This window comes from Medicago sativa, chromosome 4 (genome assembly GCF_051527215.1).
Source record: "Medicago sativa cultivar Bolivia chromosome 4, Bolivia_mono, whole genome shotgun sequence".
Lineage (NCBI taxonomy): Eukaryota > Viridiplantae > Streptophyta > Magnoliopsida > Fabales > Fabaceae > Medicago > Medicago sativa.
The window spans coordinates 48548622-48561055 of NC_140752.1; the positions used below are offsets into that span (position 1 = coordinate 48548622).

Genomic DNA, 12434 nt, shown 5'->3' on the forward strand with positions numbered 1-12434 from the left:
AATAGAGTTTGCACCGAAAATGTCTATTTTCTTTTTTTACAATTTACATGTCACATTCAAGAAACAAAACTATTTCAAACTATTTTATTTATGATAATTTAAATTTATTTAGGTTTTGAGTTTGTAATTTATTTCCCTATAATATTTGTCATAATCAAATCATTAGAGGTAGAAGAAGGCCTAAAAAACATTATGACGTAATTTGATCAATGTTATCAACCCTGCATAGTGGGAAAATGCCTAGTAGTTGTTGTAATTTGTCCTAGACTACACAAGGTACATCATGTTCCGCATACGATGAAATCACAAACGATCCTATACTGGTGATTAACATACGATGATCTATGAATTACACCGGAATTCGCTCAGCAAAATAACCATTGCGGAATCCATAATTTTTTACATGTCACATATTAAAGATTATCAACCCCTTGTGAAAGTGACATTATCAACGCTTGTTAAACTTTTTTTTTGAGGGAAACGCTTGTTAAACTTTTGAGCTCCCCTAAAACACAAACTTGAGCACTTGATGTACATCATTGTACCCCACAAAGTACAGCATCGAGTACATGCTTAGTTGAAGGTGGGTGTGGTCGAGGGTCTCAAAACAATTGTAAATATGTTATAATGGGGCAAACTCATGTTAAGAAACTCGTGTTAAGAGGAAGATCTAGCTTCAAATGTCCATTTTCTAGAAAAAAAAATAATTTTTTAGAATATTCCTTAAAAACCACTAATTAAATGATTTGATTCCAAATTAATGAACTAATTTGTTTTCCATATTAATCATGTCAGAGATTAGTATGCGTTTATTTTTCCGTGAAGAAAATTGTGAAAGGTCGAATTGAATCTCTTTCAAATATTTTAATATTATTAAAAAAATAATATAATAATAATTAAATTATAAAAAAGGGTAAAAACTAAAAAGTACTCCACATGAAAACTTGAAGAGGTGGTTAGTTTATAAGAGAGAATGAATGCATGAAGTGCTTTTCCATTTCATTTGATTGACAGAGTCTAGTGTGCAGTTTCGGCAAAGAAAGAGCCAAAAAATCAGAAAGCGAAAAATCCGTAGATTCCAATCCTAACCCCTTTTTCAGTGTGCATTCTACACTGCACACAAAATCACACGCAAAACCGCACTAAGCTTTTTCTTTCGATTTCGATTTCGATTTCTTCAAAGATCTCTTCATTCTCACAACAATGAGTCGCTACGATCCAAACCCTTTCGAAGAAGAAGAGACTCATGTCAATCCTTTTGCGGTTACTTCCTTTTTCACTTTCACTTTTCCGCATAATTCATTCTCAATAATCGCTTTTCGTTTTCTTGTTTTACTTCCATTCAATTTTGAAATGCTGATTATTTTTCAGCGATGAATAATTGCGAATGTTTGGATAAGTTCATAATTTGTTCGGTTACTGGTCTTTAATTGCGATTTTTTGAATTGATAGACCTAATAATTTTAAACTTTGGAAGCTGTGAAATTGTTAGATAAGATGTAAGAAATTGATAAATTAATTTGTGTTTATGCTGTTGATTTGATGTCAATGGATCTGATTTTGTTTTCTATAGAGGAAATGTATTGTTAACATTGGTGATAGTCTCGTTTTGGATGAATGAGATATGACCTGAAAATGTGTTTACAAGTGAAAGACGACATTTATCGTCTTACAAGCTAGTGTTGTAGGGTTGAATTAGACGCAAACCCTAATTTTAAGATGGTAAGTCTATCCAAAACTATGAAGCACGGACACTTCTCAGATTAACCGTGTCCCGGTCGTGTCCGACACCGACACACATAATTACACTGAATTATGTGATTTTCTCAAATTTTTAGCGGTGTCGGGGTGTCCGTATCCGTGCTTCATAGATCCAATATTTGTTGGACCACATGTTATTAGGGCACTCAAGTCACACTCCAGATGTCCAGTTTTGGGTGTGAGGGGTGCGTTGTGACTTAAGAGTCGCACATTGGATGAGGTTGCATCACGTTTTCCCAAATTTTAAGAAATACGCATGAAAATTAGCATTACGTTTTCTCAATCAGTTATTGACGGTATCATGTTTTCTTAATCAGTGATTTTCTTAATCAATATATAGATATTGAAATCTCACAGGATTCTTATATTTCTTGCATTTGATCTTTAAATTTTTGGTAGATAAGTTTCGTAATTATTAAATAACGATTGATAATGTAGTATTGTAGTTACGCCTTTGTTGATTTGAAACTGCAGATATTGATATATTTTTTTTTTGGTTTGCTTTTTTATTTGAATGTTATTTTAAGAACCAAAACATTAAGCATTTTTGTTGATAATATTAGGATGGAACAGCTAAAGGAAAAGGGTCAGGACAATCCAGTTATGGTGGAGGTGCATTTTACACTACTGTAAGTTTTCCCTTTTCTTTAACTGATACCAAGATATATGTTTACATAAAACACTTTGCATGTTTACAAAGGAGAGTCAATGGTTGCTTTAGCTTTTGATACGTGTCCTCTATATTTTTATTGTGCAAGAGCATTAACCGTAATGCGTGTTGCTAGGATTTGAATATTGAAGTTCAGATTTTGTAGGAATTATCCCTTTGTAATCAATCAGGAGATTTATATATACTTGATAGGTTGGGAGGGATTTTTCCCTTTTTAATCAATGGTGGATTTTTCCCTGAGGAAAAGATTTTGTGCAAGTTGTCTGAGAGAGGTTTAGTTTTTGTATTTACATGTTGGTAAATAATTGATTTGTTATTCGATTGTTGAAGTTGATTGTTTGTTGCTAAGTGTCAAAAGGTTAGAGTGGATTCTCTCTCTCTTTTTTACTTGTGGAGTGGGTACAATAATTTGCAGCACAAGAATTAATGTTTTCTGATCATAGTGGTAATTAATTGTAGTAGACTTATATATGGAAGGCAACACCGTGTTCCTGTGGACACTTTTGTCAGAAATTATGATAGGAAGAGAGTTCCTATGGAGAGGAAGGGTGCTATTCCGTTTCTTCCGTTTCACCTGGTTAGCTGTCAAGATGCCTCTCCTGTTTTGATGCTGGTAGGAGTGTGAAACTTTAGAGGTCGAGATAAACTTTCATGCTGAACGGTCAAGGAGTCATTCAGTTATTTCCATGAAACTGATGGTCATGGAGGCAGTTTGTAGAAATAATGGTTTTCTTTTAGTACCATGGATAGACATGCCATCCTGTTTCTATGGAGGATAGGGCTTTCGTAAGCAGTTAGTTGGGTAGATCAGATTCAGCTGTTTCATCGACAATGATGTACCATGTGAGGACAGGGTTTACTTTTTGAATGACAGATGATATATACACACAACACATTCACTTTTCATGTTTTTTATAGCCTTCAACAAAGCCCATGAACTCGAAAGAGTATATGGATGATGAGAACGGCTGTGTCTGTTTGTTGGGTTCACCAGGGAGTGTATGGGTGGTGGGAAATTGGAAGACACCTGTCGTCCCATTCTGCAGCTCATTGCTAAGTTTGTACTGGGGGCTATGCAGGGAAGTACGCCCAGTTTCCATGGAGGGTTTCTTAAGGCGTTGTTGTTGTTGCTGTAATTGCTTGCTTAGGTTTTTTGACATATTGATTTCATAATAAGTAGGGCAGGACAAGATTTCAACCTAAAGGTTTTGAGTAGCTAAATTTTGGACAACAGTACTAATATGTTGTTATTCTATTGTGTTTTTAAACGTTGAAAGCCAGTTTGTGGAAATCATTTTATTTTTATGATGGTTTTTCTATTTTATTGGTGCTTTTTATTTCATTCCTTTCCTCTATCAGATGTTGATTTGGGGGGTAACCTGATGTAGATTGGTGCTATTTTGTCAGCTAGTGTAATTGCTTGGTTCTGATTTCAGACTATTTTCTTTTCTGATGATTTGCTGACTATATCAATGGAGCAATTATTGTAAAAAATACAAGGGGGGTAGTTATAAACTACAGTAATTTGGTGTCCGTTTTTTGCCTTCCCTTTTCAATCATGAAATGTAAAAAATAATATCCTTGTTTATAAGCTTACTATGAAGTTGTTTGAATTTGCAGAACCCTGGAAGTGTTCCTTCTGCGGCCTCAAGACTCTCACCCCTTCCTCATGAGCCTTATGATCGTAATGCAACTGTTGACATCCCTCTTGATAGCTCAAAGGTAGACGTGATGTGAGAATGTTGAAAGATATATTAATATAAAACTATCTGTCTTAATGCTGTTTTTACCCCAAGATTTAATTATGTTCTTAATTTTAGGATGTCAAAGCAAAGGAGAAGGAACTTCAAGCTCGAGAGTCTGAATTGAAAAAAAGGGAACAGGTGATCCATCCTGATTTATTACGTGATATCTTTAGAACACAATTACACATGCGAGTTAGCAAATTGATTAACTAGATTTGATGTTTTTTTCGTATTTTACATCAGTGCTAATAATTTTTTACTACTGATTAATATTAGGGACCTAACTGGTAGCAAGTGCAACTCATGTTAATGTTTTGATACATGGCCACTTGTCCTTTTTAATGTATTAGCATTAGTATATGGTTACCGATAGACCTTCTATTGAGGATTTAGTTCAGTACATTAACTACCTCTACCTTCCATTTCAGGATTATAATGCTACATCTCTTCTTTGCCTTGCTATAAATTTACTTGGCCATTGTGATATACTGTCATTTAAAGTAGTAAGGAAACTGATGTATCTCATGATATTTTGTAGGAACTAAAACGAAGAGAGGATGCCATTGCACGAGGTATTTTAGTTCATATATTCACACAAAAGCCAACAAAAACAATTTCTATATTTTGGTGTTTCACACTTTTAATTTTGCAGCTGGCATAGTTATAGAGGAAAAAAACTGGCCACCTTTTTTCCCCATCATTCATCATGACATTGGAACTGAAATACCAATTCATCTTCAAAGGATGCAGTATATTGCATTTTCAACATGGTTAGGTATGTTAAACTCTAGAACTGTATAGTCTAGGATGTTTAAGGTCATATCTATCTAGTTGCTTGCTAATAATTACTATCAACAAAATCTAGATTTTTCTTCTTGTACCTCATTATTATCTGTACTTTGTAGTTGAATTATAATTCATATGGAGGTTTTTAGAATAATTAACAAAATGAAAATATAAAGGCATTTTCATATATGAGCAACAAAATTGTAGAACAATAAAATGATATTTACTCAAGCTAAAGAATATTATCAAGTCTTTTGCTTCATATAGTTAGACATCGTTAATAGTTAGTAATTGCCACATGTTTTCATTGCCATATGCTTATAGAGTGTGTTGCCCAAACTCTAGTATTTAAAAATGATGGGCTTTTAGAATAATTAACAAGATGAAAATATAAAGCCATTTTCATATATGAGCAACAAAATTGTAGCACAATAAAATGATATTTACTCAAGCTAAAAAATATCATTAAGTCTTTTGCTTCATATAGTTAGATAGCGTTAATATTTAGTAATTGCCACATGATTTCATTGCCATATGCTTATAGAGTGTGTTGCACAAACTCCAGTATTTAAAAATAATGGGCTGAAATTGTCCTGCTCAAAACAAGCAGACTGACATTTTTTTTCCCACTAATGAATAGCCATGACATATGAATCTGGAAATTGTCCACCGAGAATGATGAGGCTGCCTTAACAGTTGCCTCTCTTATTGAGCCCTCTTTTATTGCCAAATTGTGATGTTATCTTGGCTTTTGCCATCAGCTCCCATGTATTAGTCTAGTTTGAATTTTTAAATATTGTTTACTTTGCTTTCCTGATACAAGATCCAGAAGTAAAACTTCAGTAATATTATTAGCAAGTTCAATATTTTTATTAAGTGAAACAAAACCGAACCATGTGGCTGTTGGGTAAATCACACAGACCAAGGATCTCAGATAGGAACACACAACTTTTATTTATGATAGTTTTACAATGAATGTGTTGAATGCTTAATGAGTAAGCACTAGCCTAGGAAGCTGTATACCTATGTAGCACAAACACTCATCGGATTAGGCGTGTCCCAGTGTCTGACACGCGTCGTATCTGACACCGACACATATAATTACACTGAATTATGTGATTTTCTCAAATTATTAGCGGTGTCGACGTGTCACTGTCAGTGTCTGTGCTTCATAGCTGTATACTCTAGGAGTAATAACAATCAGTCGAGGAAGTTGTACAATTAAAGGAATATCTAAATATTCTTAATTTTAACAGTAGTGGATATATTCTTTCAAAAAAAAAAAACAGTAGTGGATATATGGATGAAGGTAAAAGACTGGCATATTTTGTTTTAGATTGTATTTTTTATCATGAAACAACTTGCTCAGTTTAGATGCGTATATAAATTTTCATTTAGATATTCCATAAGTGATGTTCTTGTTTAATTTAATTAAATAAATATATATGTATTTGTGTCCTATATTATTGACATTAATAGTGTCGGCGTGTCCATGTCGGAGTCGTTGTTTCTTAGGCGCTATCTAAATCATTAATTTACATAGCTTAATGTTTTTAATCATCAGTTATCTTCAATTATTTTCCAATAGTATCTAAGTTTTAAAACTTTGTAATAATCCGCAGGTTTGGTTCTGTGTCTTCTGTGGAATATAGTGGCTGTTACTACTGCTTGGATCAAAGGAGAAGGTTTGTCTTACAATTGGAAATTGTCCCATCAATCTTGCTAGGCTATGCTTACATGTTCTTTTCTTGCCTTGCAGGTCCAACCATCTGGTTTCTTGCTATTATATATTTTATTTCTGGTGTTCCAGCATCCTATGTGATGTGGTATCGCCCTCTTTATCGCGCTATGAGGTAGCAGTCAATTTGATTTAATACTATTCTTTTAGTTTAGCATAGAGATATATGTTCAAGTATTTTTCAGCCTACTTGTTTAGCCTTAAAGTATATGTAAAAATTGATAATCTATATCTTCCGGTTAAGATTTAGATAAATTATGGAATACAATATTTTACTGTAAAAGTAGTAGTTTGTACACCTGGGTGATATGCATGGAGAATGTGAGCCTTGGAAGGCAACTGTAATTGTAATATTTGAGAAGCTAGTAGGTACAAGATTCACCTTGTGCAATACCTTCATCTGATCCTTTTTGGGAGGGGACTCCAGAAGAAGAGGGGATTGCAAGTAGAGCATCGGAGGAGTGGGTGGATTTCTATTAATAGTTTCCATTCTTCCAACTTGTGAAAAAGCATGACACATTATTGCATTTTTAGGAATATTTATATTATCAACAGAAACCCCTGTATTATCTGGGTTCTTTGATGGCTTTTAATGATTTTTTTTTGGTCAATATTGTTGTTTCTTTTTATAAATTGTGTACCATTTCTCTTTACAGGACGGACAGTGCTCTGAAGTTTGGCTGGTTTTTTGTCTCTTACATGGCAAGTTTATATATTTTCTTACTCTGCTCACTTATTTTGCACTTATTTTATGAAATGCTCATCTCCTTTTTACTATTTCTACAAGCAGTTGCACATTGCTTTTTGCATTTTCGCTGCAGTTGCTCCACCAATTATCTTCAAAGGAAAATCTCTCACGTGAGTTCCTTCTAATATTGCATTATATGTTTCTATCTTTCAAACTGATATTAATTTGTGACTAATCTTTAACTGAATTGATATACTGGAGGCAAGGAAAAGGACGCTGAAGCATTTTGTGATTGAGCTTATTGTTTTCTGACTGGGGTTTAATTCCATAAACTATTAACTGAAAGGGAATAAGTTGGAAAATTTTTACCATGTATAATTTTCGTGTACTTAATTATTTCCTGATAAGCATCAAATTATTGTGTTGTGCTAGGCTTGACTGTATTTTCTCCATGATTTTGACGTAGCTCAGCAATATAACGGAAAAAACTTTTTATTTTTGTTGTTCCATTTCTGCTCAAACTAATGGTTGTAATGTATACTGTTACAATGTGAACAGAGGTATTTTGGCTGCGATTGATGTGATAGGCGGCAGTGCATTGGTTGGGGTATGTTCCAATTGTGTATTTATCATCTTGGATAATTCAATAGTTGGATATTATCATCATCATCTTGTGCCATAGTGGTATATTTTGAAGTCGTGATTTCACATTGAAATGATGTTGATACATACTTGTGCTGAACTGCAGATATTCTACTTCATTGGGTTCGGATTTTTCTGTATCGAGTCACTGATGAGCGTTTGGGTTTTTCAGGTTTTTATAATCTTAGCACTGTAACAGTAGTAACTTGGTATTCTATTGACTCTACCTTGTGGTTTCTTGTTTGACTGTTGATTTTATATTCGCAGCAAGTATTGATGTACTTCCGTGGAAGCGGCAAGGCTGCAGAGCTGAAGCGAGAGGCAGCCAGAGGAACGATGATGGCAGCTCTATGACTTGGCATTATCAAATGTTTTCAACAATGTTACAGCCCAAAATTTTCATCTCTCCAGTTACCAGTTCCTTGCACCTTTGTCGCCTTTCTTAATACTTTGGATGTTTTTTCCTGGCTTCTGGTCTAGGGTTGAGTTAGACAACATTAAAGAAAGAACTCACAGCGGTTGTGCATATATAGAAAAACATCGTCTCAAATTGCTCCTTTGACACTTAATGTTTCCCATAGAATATTGTTTATATCTTTTATAACAAATGGTTCATTAATTCAACTGGGTTTAGTACAACTTTTATTTATACTTTTTTCAGCATATTGAAGTTTTTTTACGCTTTCGGATTAAAAGGTATTGCAATATGCATCATCTTCAACCGATTGTTCAGCTGGGAGGGCTTTTGATTTTGAAGCTTTTTTCTTTTGACCTTTAGAGCAACAGATATGTTTGTCTTTGATAGTTTATTTTCATTGAGTTCAATTTCATAAACTCTTCTGAAATCAAGTAGTTCCTCCATCTTTATAATACCAAGGTCCTTTGCTTCTTCAATATCAGAAGTTTTTCATATTTTCTTATGTTGAGTATTTATTTCCTAAGATTTTCCATGCTTGAAATATTGCAAACATTATTCAATGTTTTCTCCGTCTTCCATCTAAGAATTTCATACCTTTGAATCAACATGTTGTGTTTGTCAATATGAAATAGTCAGATTGTCATGTAGTTCATTGGTAATTTTTCGTTCACCGTTTTTCTGATTTTCAACTTGACAAAATAACGTAAGTGTCTAGCTTCTTGATTCGGTAATTAGTTGTATTTCATTTTTTTATAAAATTATTGTTGAGATTTAGAGAATGAGTGTAAATTCTAGCATTGAGAAGAGTGTAATCATCTTCAATCAAATCCCAAAATTTGAGTTAACTAGCACCTTAGAAAAATTTAAATGCAAAATACAAGAATTTGATGAATGTCTAAGATGCTTGTTAACTTGAACCAAACATGAAAATCTTGACTTAGGGATGCTCACTTGTTTGGTTCAGTTTTTATTTTATTTAATTTAAATATACTCAATGTGTTTGGTTCAGATGTCGTGTTGATAGTAATGAAGCTCAAATATTCATATGCCAAAACGAAAATTCTAAGTTAAAGCTGTCTTATTGATAGTATTAGAGTAAAAGAGATAGTGATAAATTACATAGCTACTAAACAAAGTCCATAAGTTTGTAATTAACTATTGCTGAATCAACATAGTTATTCTCTCTATATAAGAAAATCTTTGACTTCAGTTGTAGCTCGCTTAACGAATTGAGAATTTTTCACCATGAAGCAATTGTCAATGAGTATAAACTTAATCAAAATATGTTTTCCATTAAACTCAAGTTAATAAGTGCTTATAAAATATATCACAAATAGGTAAACATAGCACTTATCAGTGATATGAATTGAAGCCATTCTTGATGGCATATATTATGAATACAACGTTGTGAACATTGTGATTCAAGAATACCGTGAAGGTGATAAGCCTTGTCCTGTCATTATTGCATAAGCGATGCTTCTCTTGCATGAGTGTGGCTCAAGCCTCATATGATGTGACTTCGTAAGTTTTGTCACAACCGGTTAAGCAATGTGTGCAATCATATGGCTATCACCGTGGGAGAGGTGGTTGTGGTGGTCCATTTCGTGGTCATGGTGGCTTTCCGATGGCCGTTACAAGGTCGAGTGTCTAATATGTCACAAATTCAGTCAAGATGCAAACATCTATCACCACCTCCATGTAGTTATCCCTCAGGGTCTGCTTATCCTTCATATAAAAATCAATTATCTTAGAATACGTATCTCACCGGTGCTGAAAGCTCTACAACACACAACTTTGTGAACTCTTCATGGAATCTGGATTCGGTTCCTGCACATCATGTGATTCACACTCATGATCATCTGATTGATAACATCTCCCTCTGAATCTGAGCATGTGATGCTAGGAAATGGCAAGGTTATCCAATCACGTCCATTGGTTCGGCTCACTTTTCAGTCACCCCTTATGCACCACAATACTCACTTGCACTCAAGAATATAATATTAGTCCCTTTTCTATTACCAAAAATCTAATCTATGTTAGTCAATTTGCAAGGCATAATCGGGTTTTAATTTCTTTGAATTCCACGTTGTTAATAAGTTCCTTGTTAAATCACAGAACACCTTTAGGGCCCTCCTTCAAGGATCATTCGACAATGATTGATGGTCCCTACTCTTTTGGATCAAAACAACCTAGCATTAGTTTTACCTTTTGTAGTCCACCTTTTGTTCAGACACTAAGTAGTTTGATCTCTTTACCTTTAAATTATGGCATAAATAATACTAACTCGCACTGTCTATATATAGAAATTTGCTCTCCACCCAGCAACTTTTACTCGCACCCTGCAGCCATGCCGAAAATGCCCATGCGCTAGTTAACTTGCGCAAGTGTAAGTTTCTGCGCAAGTTAACTTACGCAACGCAAGTTAAGTGGCGCAAGGATACTTTTTCAAATTATTTTTATTAACTTATTCGAAATTATTTTGTTTATTTTAACTTTATTCAAATTATGTTATTTTCTTAACTTTATTAACTTTATTCAAAATTATTTTATTAACTTTATTTTGAAATTATTTTGTTTACATTAATCTAAATTATTTTCTTAATTTTATTCTAAATTATTGATTCAATATTATTCTTTATATTAATACAAATATAAATAAAGGTAAATACAATACAAATATAAATAAAGGTAAATACAACAAATATAAAACAAAGGAACAAAATTGAGGCATAAATAATCTCTCATTTTATTAATAATTCATAAATTACATTACAATAATTCATATGATAAAAAGTAATCTACTTATTCACTAAATCTACTTATTTTATCCTTCTTGGGGTAAAAAGTGAACAATCTTCGTGGGGTAAAATAGTGAGCAGCCTTCTTGGGGAAAATACATCATCAACCCTTGGGCTAAATTTAAAGCTGTTTTTTTTACCACACGAAGTTCTTTTTACCCACGGTAAAAAGTTTCTGCGGTTAAAAAAACAGGTTTAAAATTATCCCAAGGGTCGATCATTTCCCCAAGTCGGCTACTCACTATTTTAGCTTGACGAAAATTGATCACCTTTTACCCCAAAGAGAATATTGAAAAGAAAAAGAAGAAAGAAGAGAAATAGAGGGAGAGAGTGATGAGGGGGAGAAAGTGAGATGGTGTGAGGAATTAGGGAAATATGTAGATGTATTTATAAGTAGAAATGGTAGTATATGTGGTAAATACCATTAATGTGGTCAAAAAACGTGTAAAATTTGGTAGAAAACGTGTGGATTGAATGTTGAAACATTGACCACAGACCAAAAAAACGTTTGTTCTTCAGTTCTGACCACCGGCCAACGTGCGTGACTTAAGTCACACATTGCTTACAACGTGCGTGACTTAACTAACGCAAGGGTATATTTGGAAGCAGTGCAGGGTGCGAGTAAAAGTTGCTGGGTGGAGAGCAATTCTCCTATATATATGGCATAATAGATTAGGTCATCCTCATTGCGGGCTCTAAAAGATGCCCTATCCCTTAATACTATTTTAGTCCTTCTATTTGTGTTTTTCTATTATATTTTCTTGTGTGTGTATATATATTATTGTATTATATTGCAAAATATTAACTTTGATTTAATTCATTTCAAAAATCTTAAATTATTAAGAGTAAATATGTCACAATTTTTTTAACTAAAGATAGCTAATTTTCTATAATTTTGCTAGTAAATATGTGGAAAAATAATTTCTCCTTACATTCTGTTATAGTATCCTTGACGTAGTAAATTTGAGAGACTACTTACATTCTGATATAGTATCCTTACATTCAAGCCTTATTTTATGGGTGCGTTTGGCCCAACTTTTTGAAGGTCTAGAAGCTACTTCAAAACTAAAGTTGCTGAAAAGAACTTTATAAATTAAGTTAAAGTTGTTTGGTAATATGTCCCTATCAAGTGAGCTAAGCTCACAAGGACTTGATAGTCATTTAACTTAATCTCATGTAATATTTTTG

At 33.5% G+C, this 12434-nt stretch overlaps 1 protein-coding gene across 1 annotated transcript; it reads left to right on the forward strand.

Annotated features, from left to right (window-relative positions):
- Positions 1-996: 996 nt before the first annotated feature.
- On the forward strand, positions 997-8669 carry LOC146929486 (secretory carrier-associated membrane protein 1-like). The gene is made up of 13 exons (XM_085701382.1): positions 997-1263; positions 2325-2390; positions 4052-4153; positions 4252-4314; positions 4715-4748; positions 4829-4951; positions 6585-6647; positions 6722-6815; positions 7357-7402; positions 7491-7558; positions 7947-7995; positions 8137-8202; positions 8298-8669. The coding sequence occupies exons 1-13, from the start codon at positions 1204-1206 to the stop codon at positions 8382-8384; spliced, it is 921 nt and encodes a 306-aa protein (XP_085557508.1). The 5' UTR covers positions 997-1203; the 3' UTR covers positions 8385-8669.
- The last annotated feature ends 3765 nt before the right edge of the window (positions 8670-12434 follow it).